General features: G+C 41.2%; 1 protein-coding gene across 2 annotated transcripts in view; it reads right to left on the bottom strand.

Moving 5' to 3' along the window:
• RINT1 (RAD50 interactor 1) overlaps nucleotides 1-15299 on the bottom strand; it is a 625783-nt gene that overhangs the window by 330073 nt on the left and 280411 nt on the right. For both annotated transcript variants that reach the window (XM_044088530.1, XM_044088531.1), the window contains one exon: nucleotides 9878-10015. In XM_044088530.1, the coding sequence (XP_043944465.1) occupies nucleotides 9878-10015 (138 nt within the window). The remainder of the gene's footprint in view (nucleotides 1-9877; nucleotides 10016-15299) is intronic.

The raw sequence follows: 15299 nt of genomic DNA, 5'->3' as shown, positions 1-15299 counted from the left end.
GTAAATCTTCTAAAAGGTAATCCTGATATTGTAACATATGAAAAAGGCAATTGAAAGCTCTCATAGATAAGGTAGTGGATGTGTAAACTTTTTTACCCCATCTCTCTAAAGACCTGGCCTCCCTGTTGGAGGGCAAAGGATTTTTAGAGGTGGAGGCTGAAACTCCTTTAGGCCCCTGTGAAATAGTTTCCAAATCAGCAGAATGGGCCCTGAATAAATGGGAATGAGTTTCTGGGACCCTGTAATACCTGTCAGGCTTGGCTGGAGCAGGAGGAAGAGAATGAGGGGTAGCACTAGAGTCAGAATATAGATCATCCAGAACATCAAGTACAGGAGGAATAGCTAAGGGCCTGTGCTGGGGCTTCTTAAGGAAAGTCCTCAGGCGTTTCCTAGAATCAGAGTATTCCTGACCCTGCCACTTGAAATGTTCCCTCATGGTGTGCAGAACTTCCCCAAAAGAAATATCCTCAGGAGGGGAGGCCGAGGGAATAAAATCTTCTGCATCCGAGTCCTCATAGGTCTGGAAGAGCTCTTCCTGGCTATCACAGTGGACAGAGCCCTCAGAGTCTTCATCTGAATGAATAGGTTCAGAGGGTTCAACCCTGGGCCTTTTATCAGGAGGCTGGGATCCTCTCTCAGGATGGGCCTGTGAACCTCGAATCATGGAAATTAAATCAGCAGCCATGGACATAATTTGTGTCTCTGGAGTAGGCTGAGGTAAGGATTTAGAAGTAATATGCTTTGTCTTGCTGGCTGCCTTAGCCCTAGTGTAGGCCTTAATAGACATGGCCATAGGAGGCCTGGCAGCTCCACGTGCAGGAGTGACCTTGTCTACAGCAATGGTCTCGGGCATTTCCTCGGTTTCGGTATCCGGAGGAAAATCGATAACTGGTGTCGGAGTGATGTCCGGAATCGGAGTAGTCGGTAATGCGGTGTCTTCGGTTCGGAGAGGTGGAGAGACCGTCTCGAAGGGAACCGGAGCACTCGCGCTGGGTTTTGGCGTGGAGTCGGTGGTAGACGCGGGCCGAGGATGTCGGTCCCGGTCTTTTCGCTTTTTGGGAGTTTGCGATGTCGGAAGATCCGACGGCATGTTGTAAGCAAATTTAATCGGCAAAAAAGTCTTCAGCGAACTCTGCCCGGCGCCTGAGAGTGCGCTTGTTGAAGCGAGCACAGGCTACACAGGCCGAGACGTCGTGGTCTGGGCCCAGGCAGGGAAGACAGTAAGAGTGGAAATCCTTATGAGGTATTTGTTTACCACAAGAAAGACAATTGTTAACTTTTTCAGTTATTTCTGACATCAGCTGAGGCAAGAAAAGGTCCCCAACGGGGTACTTAGCTTTTTTGATGACTTCGGTATCGAAGAATACAGGAGCTGACTGACCGGCACTTGCGAACTGCTTCTGCTTCGGGCACCGCGCGGCAAGAAAGACTGAAGAAAATGGCGTCGGCTGATGCTTATATACTCCAGCCGCTCTGACGTCGGAGAGAAATGCGACATCAGCCGACGTCGGACCCAGACTTTGGAATCCGGCTGACCGAGGGCTGCCTGAGGCAGGACAACCCACATGTTATGACTGCAGTTGCATTCTTGAAGGACATCATATGTTATTGTGCAATATAAGCTATTCCTGTAAAGAAAAGAATAATCATTTTGCTGATTTATTTCACCATCTTGTGGTCACCTATAAAATTACACTATAAAAATATAACATTTTGTTAATAAATAAAATACTTTCTTTAAAATTCAATAATGATGTTTGCTCTTATTAAAATAAGAGATAAATGAACAATGAATTAAGACCTTAAACATTACTTTAAACCATTTAAAAAAATTGTGTTAAAACATTTAAAAAACAAAAAACAGAGAACAAATGCATAAAACCACATTTCCTTTGAGACGGTGTAATTCAAAACTCCATGTTGTTCACTGAACTATAAATTATAAATTATATTTTTGCAGCTCTAAGTTTGAGAAAGGGGGTATGGAAATAGCAATCATTCAACCCTGGCCACTTTTTAGCCTGTAAAGTTACCTGCCACCAGAGCTCTCTATACTCAATTTTTTCCTCCCAATCGTTTATTCATCTCTTACTTTAATAAGAGCAAACATCATTATTGAATTTTAAAGAAAGCGTTTTATTAACAAAATGTTACATTTTTATAGTGTAATTTTATAGGTGGCCACAAGATGGTGAAATAAATCAATATAATAATTCTTGTTTCCTTTACAGGAATAGCTTATATTGCACAATAACATATGTTTTATATTTCATCAAACTTATTATTTTAATTGTATTTAAAATTATATATTGAATGCTTTTTATGTGGAGGAATTTTGTTAAGAGGTTTTTATCATACAAAGTAATTTTGACGGAATTATTAAAAGTTTTAGGTTAACATTAATTATGTGTATTAAAATGCTTTGTGATAGATTATGTCTTAATTGGGACTGGGCATCCAGCGTAAAAATTCTGCCACATCAGTTATGGTGCAAAAATTTCATATTTCCATACCGGATCGGTCGAGGCCCGGGTTAACAACGACCGCCACCAGTACTGTTAGCCAACAGGGTGCTGGCAGAAATTGGGCTACTGTTGGCCGAAGGAGAAGAGGAGGGCGAAGGCATGCCCGAAGGCAGGAAGAGAGGAGGAAGGTTAGGAGTGTAGCAGTGACGGTAGGAACTTTGAATGTTGGCAGTATGGCTGGTATAGGAAGAAAGCTAGCTGATATGATGGAGAGAAGGAAGGTTGATATATTGTGCGTGCAAGAGACCAGATGGAATGGAAGTAAGGCCAGGTGTTTAGGAAACGGGTTTAAATTGTTCTATCATGGTGTGGGTGGCAGGAGAAATGGGGTAGGGGTTATACCAAAGGAACAATATGCCAAGAGTATTTTAGACGTGAAGAGAGTGTCTGACAGAGTGATGTTTATGAAGCTCGAAATTGATGGTGTAATGATGAATGTTGTTAGTGCATATGCTCAACAAGTTGGGTGTGCGATGGATGAGAAAGAGAAATTTTGGAGCAAGTTGGATGAAGTTGTGGTGAGTGTACCCCAAGGGTGAGAGACTAGTGATTGGAGCGGACTTTAATGGGCATGTTGGTGAAGTGAACAGAGGGGATGAGGAAGTGATGGGTAGGTATGGTGTTAAGGAGAGGAATGCAGAAGGTCAGATGATTGTGGATTTTGCGAAAAGGATGGACATGGCTGTGGTGAATACATATTTTAAGAAGAGGGAGGAGCATAGGGTGACATACAAGAGTGGAGGAAGATGCACACAGGTGGATTATATCCTATGTAGGAGGGCCAGTCTGAAGGAGATTGGAGACTGTAAAGTGGTGGCAGGGGAAAGTGTAGTTAAGCAGCATAGAATGGTGGTCTGTAGGATGACTTTGGTGATCAAGAGGAGGAGGGGGAGTGTGAAAGCAGTGCCAAGGATTAAATGGTGGAAGTTAAAAAAGGGTGATTGTGAAGTGGAGTTTAGGGAAGTGCTAAGACAGGCACTGGGAGGCAGTGGAGAGTTACTAAATAGCTGGATAACTACAGCAGAACTAGTAAGGGAGACTGCTAGAAAGGTGCTTGGTGTGACATCTGGACAGAGGAAGGAGGACAAGGAGACCTGGTGGTGGAATGAGGAAGTACAGGAGAGTATACAGAGGAAGAGGCTGGCAAAGAAGAAGTGGGACTGTCAAAGAGATGAAGAAAGTAGACATGAGTATAAGGAGATGAGGCGCATGGCAAAGAGAGAGGTGGCGAAAGCTAAGTATAAGGCGTATGGATAGTTGTATGAGAGACTGGACACTGAAGAGGGAGAAAAGGAACTGTACCGATTGGCTAGACAGAGGGACAGAGCTGGGAAAGATGTGCAGCAAGTAAGGGTGATAAAGGATAGTGAGGGAAAGGTACGCACAAGAGAGGAGAGTGCGTTGAGTAGATGGAAGGAGTATTTTGAGAGGCTGATGAATGAAGAGAATGAGAGAGAGAAGGTTGGATGATGTGGGGATAGTGAATCAGGAAGTGAAACAGATTAGCAAGGAGGAAGTAAGGACAGCTATGAAGAGGATGAAGAATGGAAAGGCTGTTGGCCCAGATGACATCGCAATGGAAGCATGGAGGTGCTTAGGAGAAATGGCAGTGGAATTTTTAACTCGATTGTTTAATGAAATTTTGGAAAGTCAGAGGATGCCTGAGGAGTGCAGAAAAAGTGTTTTGGTACCTATCATTAAGAATAAGGGTGATGTGCAGAGCTGCAGTAACTACAGAGGGATAAAATTGATCAGTCACAGCTTGAAGTTATGGGAAAGAGTAGTAGAAGCTAGGTTAAGAAGGGAGGTGATGATTAGTGATCAGCAGTATGGTTTCATGCCAGGAAAGAGCACTACATATGCAATGTTTGCTCTGAGAGTGTCATTGGAGAAATACAGAGAAGGTCAGAAGGAGTTGCATTGTGTCTTTGTAGACTTGGAGAAAGCATATGACAGGGTGCCTAGAGAAGAGTTGTGGTATTGTATGAGGAAGTCGGGAGTGGCAGAAAAGTATGTAAAAGTGGTACAGGATATGTACGAGGGTAGTGTGACAGTGGTGAGGACTGCAGTGGGAGTGACAGATCCGTTTAAGGTGGAGGTGGGATTACATCAAGGATCAGCTCTGAGTCCTTTCTTATTTGCAGTGGTGATGGACAGGTTGACAGATGAGATCAGACAGGAGGCCCCGTGGACTATGATGTTTGCTGATGACATTGTGATCTGTAGTGAGAGTAAAAATCAGGTTGAGGAGACTCTGGAGAGATAGAGATGTGCTCTAGAGAGCAGAGGAATGAAGGTCAGCAGGGCTAAGACAGAATATATGTGTGTGTAAATGAGAGGGAGGGTAGAGGAATGGTGAGGATGCAGGGAGTAGAGTTGGTAAAGGTGGACAAGTTTAAGTACTTGGGAACAACAGTTCAGAGTAATGGTGAATGTGGAAGAGAGGTGAAGAAGAGAGTACAGGCAGGGTGGAATGGGTGGAGAAGAGTGTCAGGAGTGATTTGTGACAGACGGGTACCAGTAAGAGTGAAAGGGAAGGTCTACAAGAGGGTAGTGAGACCAGCTATGTTATATGGGTTGGAGACAGTGGCATTGACAAAAAGGCAGGAGTCAAAGCTGGATGTGGCAGAGTTAAAGATGTTAAGATTTGCACTTGGTGTGACTAGGATGGATAGGATTAGGAATTAGTATATTAGAGGGTCAGCTCATGTTGGACAGTTTGGCGACAAAGCAAGAGAGACGAGATGGCGTTGGTTTGGACGTGCTGAGGAGGGATGATGGGTATATTGGGGAAAAAGATGCTAAGGATGGAGCTGCCAGGTAAGAGGAAAAGAGGAAGGCCTAAGATGAGGTTTATGGACATGGTGAGAGAGGACATGCAGGCGGTTGGTGTGACAGAGCAAGATGCAGAGGATAGGAAGAAATGGAAAGAGATGATCCGCTGTGGCGACCCCTAATGGGAAAAGCCGAAAGATGATGATGATGATGATAAATACTTAATTATAAGGTTTCAGCCCACATCTGATGAAGTTTTGCAAACGAAAACATAATTTAGGACGTTAATGTAAAGCTTTGGTTGTGCTTTGGTTGTGACATTAAAGGAAGAGAATCTGACTGTCTGCGAGCTTTATTGTACGCCTTCCCAGGTCAATTGTTTGTTTTACAAGTTTCACCAAAAGAAAAATACTCTGGAGGGGAGGCAGAAGGAACTGATTCCTCTGCATCTGAATCCTCATATGCAGATAAGGGCATGTCTTCATAATCAGAAACCACAAAGTCATCGGACTTTTGGTCAGATAAAACTGCTGGGGGACACGTCTCTTTCTTTTAGCAGGGGAAGGCTTCCCCTAATCAGCCTGATCAGGTATTCTGCCATTTTAAGAATCTGACATCGGTTAGAGCAAGAAAAAAGGATCCCCAATGGGGTACTTCACTTTAGAAGACTTCAAGATGATTCAATTTCAGAAATGAAAACTCAGGTAGCAGTCGACCGGCACTCGTGCAAACTGCTTCTGGCTCCTCAGCAAGAAAGACTGATGTAATGGTGCCAGTTGCCTGTTTTTATACCACTGACAACCGGACGTCAGTCCTGATGTGACAGCAACCAATGCAGAAATACTAAGTCTCTGTACTGGACTGAGGGCTACCCCTGGCAGGATAACCCAAGTGTGATGACTGCAACAGTGAAACACAAAGAACATCATTGACTCTGGTATTCGGGCCGGCTGAGGGCTACCACAGCAGGGATAACCCACAGGTGATGACTGCAACAGTGAAACACGAAGAACATATGCTTCCTTTTTACTTCTAGGACTGTCATGGCTATTACTGAAGTTCACGGATTTCTTTTTTTTTTTTTTTATGACATAGGCAAACTTACATTTACATAATTGTTCTATACAATATAGTAAAACTAACATTACATAAATTGCTTGATGCCTGCCTTCTCTTAATCCTCATTCCTGCTCTAAACCATTTTTCTACATGTATTACTCCCACAATTTCCATTTTTTTCTAAGTAATTTACTCCTAACCTTTTCTAAAGATTCCACTTTCTGTTTTTTTTAACCTGTCACAATATTCACTACTTCAAGTATGATTGGTATAGACTTTGATTTCTATTTTCAGATAATTGCTTTGTTTGGCAGCCACAAGAATTAAAGTTAATAAGGCCTTACTATGTCTAGGCAATTCAGATCTTGTATCCCCAGCTAAAAACATTCCCTTAGTTACACTAATTTTTCTCACCCAGTATTCCTGACAGAGTGCTCTGTATGGGAATTTCTGAAGTCTGCCAACTCATTCCACAATGAGAGAATGTGCTCCCAGGTACCACCTTCTTCCCCGTTACACCTGCAATTGCCATCTACCTGATGAAAAATTCTTTGGAGTCTGCTTGGATTTTGTTACATATTTGGAAGCCATACAGGAGTCTTCCCATTGTTTCTTTGGTAATTGTTTATCCAATCTCTGTTCTCAATCTTTTCTCACTTCGTCCAATTTCTATAGTTATCGTGCAACATATTACATGCCATGCTAAACTGTCCCTTTTTTAACAGACGCTTTTGTTCTAAACTCAACTAAAAACCCAACCAGTGCAGGTCTGTCATTTAGGACTCCCCTACCCCTTTCTCTTTGCCTATTCTCAGATATCAATCCCAGATAGGGAAGATAATCTCTAACCTGCAGTCAAAATATCTTCTTGGACTCATCCCATTCTATTACCTTTCCCTCTCTAGTTATTTGCTCTTAATACCTTAATTCCTTTACCAGCTTCCTTCAGTAAATTCAAGCCTCTCTTGCCTATTTTATGTACCTACCTGAAGTCACCCCTATCAAAAGAATTTCCTCTCTCCATTCCCATGTAGGCTTAGTTCTTGGTACATTTTTTGTCACTTCATGAATATAGTATCTTGTGTGACTTATTCTCCTTAAGGATGTGCATACCAAATCCCACTTTTAGCTTATATCTTAAATTACCCCCACTTTATCATCATCCCTTTCCACCTTGAATTGTAGCTTTCTGCCTGTGTTATGCATAACAGCCTCCACAGCTCTAAAATATCCCTTCAAATCAGGTATTAAGTGTCCTTGTTCTATAGGAAGGATCAGCTTATCCCACTTGACTCCTGCCCACTTCCACTCCCAGAGAAAATCCTTCAATGCTTTATTAATTACTATCCATAACTTTGCCTGTAGTTGATAACAATATGGTTGACCTATGTATAAAACTAGGGGGCTAAAGGGACTAAAAACATTTTACTGCTTGTATCTTGCTTTCCATACCCACAGCCAAGAGATTCCAGTTTCTCAGTTTTTATATTATTGTTTGTTTAGTCTCTTCCCACATATCCTTAGCTACTGACAAACTGATTGACATTAGGATTGCTTTTACGTGAGAGCTTTGCCTCCAATGACATTGTGTAAACTCATCGCTCACATATCATATCATCTTGTTTGAGAATTAACTAGTTGCCAGTAAACATGAGATAATTTCTGCATTGCTTCAGGATGTCCATATTCACCAAGCTGGTAAGAGAGATAGTAGGAAAGTTCATATCCATGGCAACAGACCCTTTTTTACTGATTATACAGTTATAGTGAGAATATAAAGTAATGTCAGGAGTATTTGACTTGCAACTCTGAGAGCTGTGCTTGTCACTACAAACTAGTTGCCCTGTGTGCAACGAGGTACTGATGAAATTTTGAGGATGCTTTCACAGGAAAAATGTCAACTCAAGGTGTCTGCATCTATACAAGGTACTGCCAAACATCTGAGGGGAAACTAATAAGTAGACCCTGATGATTTATGGATGAAGTATTTAGGCAGATATTCTGAAGTTAAGATTAGTTAGCAGCAAATCAAGCAGTACTTACCGAAAAGAAAGAATTAGCTTGTCAAGAATAATGAAAAGAAGGGAATTCACCTAAAAGGCTACTGCCTGGCTCCGACTAGTTTTGGGCTCAACTCAGCTTCAGTCAGATGGGATACAATGCTCCTTTGCTTCTTCTTTCACTAGAAGCAAAGCAACAGCACCAATCCCAACATGAGAAGCAGGCCACAGGCACTTTGGTGATCAACAGTCTTGTCCCAGATGAAGCAAGGGTCTGTAGGCTTGTTGTAGCCTTTTCCTGCTAGATGCCTTGAATATCAACCAGACCAATCAGGAAGGTCAAACACAAGACACTCACTCCACACTCAGGAAACAATGCACTCTGTTCATCTCTCACTAGGAGTAAAATATAAGCACAAATTTCAAGCTGGCACCACATGAAGCAGTTATTAGGCTTTCCAGTTGTCAGCAGTCTCCAGGAAATAATGTCCCTTTGTTCCTTCTCTCAACAGCAGCAGCAATACAGAAGCACTAATCCCAAAATGACTACTGACAGGCAGATGTGGGCTCTCCAATAATTGATGGTCTTTGAGTAGATGTTGCAGATTTTAAATGTAAGACAGAAAAACGTGTTAAAATCCTAAGGGCTGGAGTGTGCACTAAGCAGTTGGATATGAAAGAGGGGGTAACTTTAGCCACTAATTTTAAAACTGTCAAGATAGACTGGAAGGGGCTGGGCATTTTATATTCTGGCTCTATGGAATACAGTTGGACAGCCAATAAATTTAAATAGCAAAAGGGGAGTGACTTCACAAAATGATAATGTTGTGCTTACAATAGCCAATGAAAGAGGAGAGGGAAGAAGCTACATGGTCAAATTAAGCTTTTCCAGTAAAGCCTTGAAATGTTTTATTTTACCCCTTAAATAGGTTTAGTTTCTAGCTGCACCCTCAGTTCACAGGTAATTAACCTAGTCTAATTTCTGTGTGACTCACAAGAGAGACAGCTGCAGTCTCTTTCCTAGTTTAAATATGCAATTAAAGGCAGAATACAAGTAAAACACTGCTGGGTGCAGTCATCTAGATGAGCATGCAGTGGTACCATGAGGGAATCACCACCAACTGCATTGCAAATGGATCCTTCATCTGCCCACTTGCTATAGCCACAAACTCCAGACATGGCCCAGTATCACCACTGAGGTTTGAGAACAACCCTGTCCCCCGTATGTCCCCATATTCCTACTCCTGGGAAACATGAGCAGGCAACTGCTTTGTCACTTCTTTGCTCCCTTCACACCAGCTCCAGGCAGGTCCCTGAGCTGCTAGTCGAACTCTGGTCACCTGCAGCATAGTTAGGCTTTATCCTTCTATGCCAACAATGCTTGCTAGTGCTTTTTTTTTAAATTATGCATCTTCTACAAAATCAAAATCCTTCTTTTCAAAAATGAAGTGTTAATAACAGAACAGGACAAATGCAATCATTCAAACCAAAGTTAGAGATCATGGATTTATGTAATACCTGTAATAACCAGTAGCAAAGTCATGAAAGTTTCTGCACAGTCTGGGGCTTTCATTTCGTCCACATCGGAAATATCCTTGTACTGGGATATCCAGGCAGCTTCTGATGAAAGCATAGAATCCATTTTCTCAAGGGCAACTAGGATAGAAACCACAAAACAGTTATACAGCGCTGCATCACATTTAAATTACCATTTATAATTTTTATGAAAAAATGTCCTAATAGTTATTAGAACTATAAGCCTCAGTTCTCCTCCTTCAGTCATTTTAACATCTACAATTAAACATTTATATCAAACAATTTAACAGAAAAAGTTAAGAAAAAATCTTATGAACAGAGAATCAGAACCTCATGTTTTCTACAATGCAAGTGCTTGAATCAGAGAAACTCAACAACAGTGTTTCTGAAAAATAATACAAGGAGAAAGATGCAACTTTTTTGGGGTGAGGAGAGAAAACGTGATTTATCTTTTTTTTCTGAGTAATAGTGATCTTGGAAAAGACTATAATAAGGGATATATGTGTGCATGCAAGATGTGCAACATCTCATATTGCAGGGTTTGGGAATGTGCTCCCCATACACAAAGTACTTGCTTTGGACAAATGTCTGCAATTTTCTTAACACTCCTTTGTGCATTTGCAGAGATCCAAGCTGCTTAGCAGGAAAACTAAGCAGAACATAGGTCACTGGCTTACAATCAAAGTAAACAACTCGATGTATTCAGGCATCCCAACTATTTGATCAAAACTGCTATTTAATCCACAATAAAATGCCCAATCAAAATTTCAGACAAATGCTTTAACATATTACCACAAAGTAATTAACCTAATACTTTTTATATTCATTCATCTAAAGCCACAGCTCAAAAAAAAATGACAAAGCATTATAACACTGACTATAGAACAAAGTATGAAGGATATTTTTCTCCCTAATGAATACTGCATTGTTTCATAAGCATTAAAGGAAGGCCAACATATATATGAAAATATAAAACTTAAATTTTATTGGCTTCCTTAACAAGGTCATTCATCATGGAGGCAAGAGCAACAATCCTCCTGACCACTAGGCATCAAACTCTCCTGTACAACACTAAAAGTTTGAGTTCACAATAATTTGTAAGCATCCAGTCTGTAAACAGTACAAAACCTGACTGGGAAGAAAGAAGGAAATATTGCTGTTGCAGCAAACCCTAGACTACTTGAAGTGACGGCCCAATCAGGTATCCCTTGGTAAAGTACTACAGGAAAGGTAAGGCACATACAGGAAATCAGACTGCCTGAACATCTAAAATATCTAACAATGTAAGCATAATTAACTCTTTCACAAGCAGCAGGAATTAATCGTCATTTCATTACCATACAATATAGCTAAGCCATAAGTGACCAACTTTCTCCAAAGGTTTGAATAACAAAACCTTTTAGCTGTAGCTTCAGAAACTTGTAGAAACTGAATTTAAAGCAATGATTAACTGTTTTAAGTATGAGAAACCTCTGATCCAACTGAAAGAGCACATCACATGTATGCTCCAAAACCTGGCCATGAGAAAGCTGCCAAGACCCGTATTAAAGAGATAATTATATCAGCAGAAAGACTTGATCCTGACAAAACTGTGGCAGAACGGCAACATTAGAAGAAAATATAAAGTATATATTCACAGTGACATCAGAGTTCAAATTGCAGGAAATATTTAAAACACTGAAGAACAAGCTCAGACAAATAAAGAAAAAACAACATCTAAACAAATCTTCACTATAATCCTGACTTAATCTAAGAGAATTATACTATTCCCTAATAACTTACTTACTAGAGCAAGAAACATGATGTGGTGAATGGCCCTACTTGTTGTAAGGCCCAACACAGAATACAGAATGTTCAGTCTCACTAAGAGACTTCTGAAAACAATATTTAAAAAATTACTTCTGAGATAGCTTGCAGAATGAAATCACTTCTGCTCACCTGACTTCCAGTTCCCATGCAAACCACCATTGTTGGAAGCTGGAAGGATTTAGCACCTACCTGTATAAATATACACACAAGGGCTTTTGCTCAGATCTCTGGCAGGTGCTGAAAGTCATAAAACAATTTCATGCCTCCATGCATCCAGAGTAGTAATTAGTTCACCCCAAAGACAATGAAGACAGCTTCCTAGTACAGACTTGTGTCTCTGGTTGCATTGAAATCTGTGAGATTGCATCTTTATGGCCTAGCCCGTAAAGTGATTTAATTTCAGATATATTTTAAAGTTTGATGGACTGAGGTTAACCTCCTGTGTCCCAGGCTCCTCTATTAAAACATATACCTTTAAACTGTTACAACAGTGAATATACATTTCTCTGTTCTCTCCAGTAGGGCACACTGTGGACACATTTCAGACAAGTACTTTACAAATACCTTTTCAACGCAAACTTCTGTATAAATCAGTTTGATATACACATGACAGAGTTCTAATACATTTGTAATGCAAACACCTTGTACAAATCAGTTTGATATTCACAAATGACATATAATTATTTACAAAATTCCAGCTAGCTGTGCTGGCAGTACCTTATATCATCACATATACATAATGCTATGACAGGAAAGTAACAACTGAAAGATCAGGAGCTCAAACAAGAACTAAGGTTCCTAACAGCATTTCCATTAGGTCTCTCCCAAAGAGAAGGGCAGAGGGAAGGGAGGGTTGAGGATGAAAGAACACATATGGAATGTTATAGTGAGTATATAACTTCCTTATCTCATGTTGTCATTTTCATTCATTCCTCAACCAATGGGACAGAGTCCCCAGCTACAGTAACCTTGGGTGGCCCTCATGGAAGGATGTTCTGGAGATCCACAAAACCAAAGGCAGCTCTAGTCCTGGAAATATCTAATTTGGAATGCACAATAAAGGTAAGAGTATTCGACCAAGACACAGCTGTGCAAATATCATCAATAGAGACTATAGACCAGAAAGCTGCTGAAGTAGTCAGTGACCTGGTTGAATGTGCCTCCAATTGTCTTGGTAATGCAAAACTTTTCGAAGAACAGACACAGAAAACATAATCTAGTATCCATTTGGCCAGGGCAATCTTAGAGGCTGGCATACCATTCTTAACTTAGAAAAGGAAACAAATAGTTGATCAGATTTTCTGAATGCCTTTGTTTTGTCCAGATAAAAACGCAATTGCCTATGTGCATTGAGAAGATGAAGACTATTTTCTCCTTTATTCTCAAATTTAGGGAAGAAAACTGGTAATTTGATGATATGACTGATATTTTTTCAGAGGCAACTTTTGGAAAAAAAAGAAAGATTTGTGCATAAGGTAACTAATCGTTGTGAAAAATCAAATACAGTGTTGTTGGAAGATAGTGCTTGCAGTTCTTCTGATACTCATCTTGCAGGAGTTATAGCTACCAAAAACACAGTTATCAAAGAAAAAATTTGAGATACACCTTGGCAAATAGCTCAAAAGGGTAATGTACTAAGGCTCGTAAAACCATGATGAGATTCCAAGGTGGAGAGGGTCCTTTACAGGAGGTCTAAGTATGAAGGTACCCCTAAGAAATGTTTTACACAATTTAGATGATGCTAAGGGGAAGCATTATTCCCTATATGGTAGTTGGAGATGGCTGCCAATTGAACTTTAATAGTACAGAAACTTGTTCCATCCTGGAAAATTGAAGCAAGGAAGTCCAGTACTGCTGGGATTGAAGCAGTGAAGGATGTAATTGCTTCTGTAGAGCCCAAAAAGTGAATCTTTTCCATTTAGTCTTACAGATTTTTCTAGTAGAAGCTTTAAGGGAAGATATCAATTTTTTTCAGTCTGGAGAGGAAAGCCTGGAATGTCTAGCCATCACAGGAATTGAGAAACCATGAGGTCAGTTTCAGGGCTACAAGATCTGGGTAAATCAGTCCTGATGGATGAGATAGGAGGTCTGAACTGGGATTCAGCATCCAAGGAGGACGTACTAGGTGAGAACAAAGGAAGAGGAACCACACCGGTCAAGGCCAGAAGAGAGCAATGCGGATCACTCTGCTCTTCAACCATTGTACTTTATGAAGAAATTTGGGTATGAGTGGTAGGGGAGGATAAGCGTAAAGGAGACTGGAGGGCCAAGCATGAACAGCATCTCAGTGACTGCTCCAGAGAAGGGATCAGGGCAAAGTACCTGCTGCATCTGCTGTTGAAGGGGGATGCAAACAGGTCACAGCAAGGTTGATCCCACTTGTGAAAGACCACGTTTGCCACAGACTGTTTGAGAGACCACTCGTGAGGCATAAGGATGGTCCTTGCTGAGCCTGTCTGCTAGAATGTTGCTACTAGGAAGTGGTTGGAAGAGATCGCCCACTGCCAAACCTTCACTGCTTCTCAACAAAGGGGGCAAGATCTGTATCCCCCCTGTTTGTTGATGTACTACACAACTGACATGTCTGTCTGTCTGTATTGTAGTAGTTCATACAGGGAGAAAGTTCTGAAAGGCCTGAAACGCTAGAAGTACCGCTCTCACCTCTAAGATGCTGATATGCAGATTGGTCCCTTGCATCAACCTTAACCTTGGACCATCAGTCACAAGAAATGCTCCACCCCCCACCCCAACTTGGAGGTGTCCATGGTCAAAATGTAGCTGGGGGAGGAAGTGTAAATGGACACCCTCACTTTATTTCTTCAGAATGGACCCATCAAAGAAGAGAATTTCAGCACACTTGAGACAATTTTAAGGGAATACTTAAGGGATAACGGTGAAAAGACCACTGCACCACTAGAGTCCATTGGAGAATTTTCATGTATAAGTGACCAGTGGGAATCAGTTATAGGGGCAGCCATAGAACCTAATGCTTTGAGGATCAATCTTGCTGAAGGCATTAGAATGGCAAAGATCTGCCTGATGAGTTCTCAATGTAAGAATTCTGTTCTGAGGCAAGAAAGCTTTTTGCATGTTGATGGTGATTACCAGCGCAGTTGCTAGGTGAAGCAGATTATCTCTGGCTTTTATTAGTAGATGCCTGCTTGGTGCAGTCAGAAGCCAGTCATCTAAATAAGGAAACACTCTGAATCTGAGAAGTCTCAGGTGAGCCACTATCACTGCCGTAGATTTGGAGAACACCCTGAGGGCTGTGGTGAGACCAAAGGGCAGGACGCTGAACCGGTAATGACTGGCTCCCAGACAGAAGTGGAGATGACCTTTGTCAGTGTTTTTTCATTTTGATGTGATAGTACACATCTTGAAGGTCAACTGAGCATATACTTTGATGTGATAGTACACATCTTAAAGGTCAACTGAGCATATCCAGTTTTCCTTCTGTAGATGACATAAAATGCACTGGACCATGACCATCTGGAATTTGGAGTTCTTTACGAATTGGTTCAGGTAGGTTAGGTCCAGAATTGGCCTCTGGTCCCCTGTCTTTTTTGGCACTAAAAAGAACCTCGAGTAAATTCCG

Source organism: Protopterus annectens, chromosome 11.part0 (genome assembly GCF_019279795.1).
Source record: "Protopterus annectens isolate FY-2018-M chromosome 11.part0, PAN1.0, whole genome shotgun sequence".
Lineage (NCBI taxonomy): Eukaryota > Metazoa > Chordata > Ceratodontiformes > Protopteridae > Protopterus > Protopterus annectens.
Note: the sequence above shows the minus strand (reverse complement) of the source record. Positions and strands in the feature narration are given on the sequence as shown.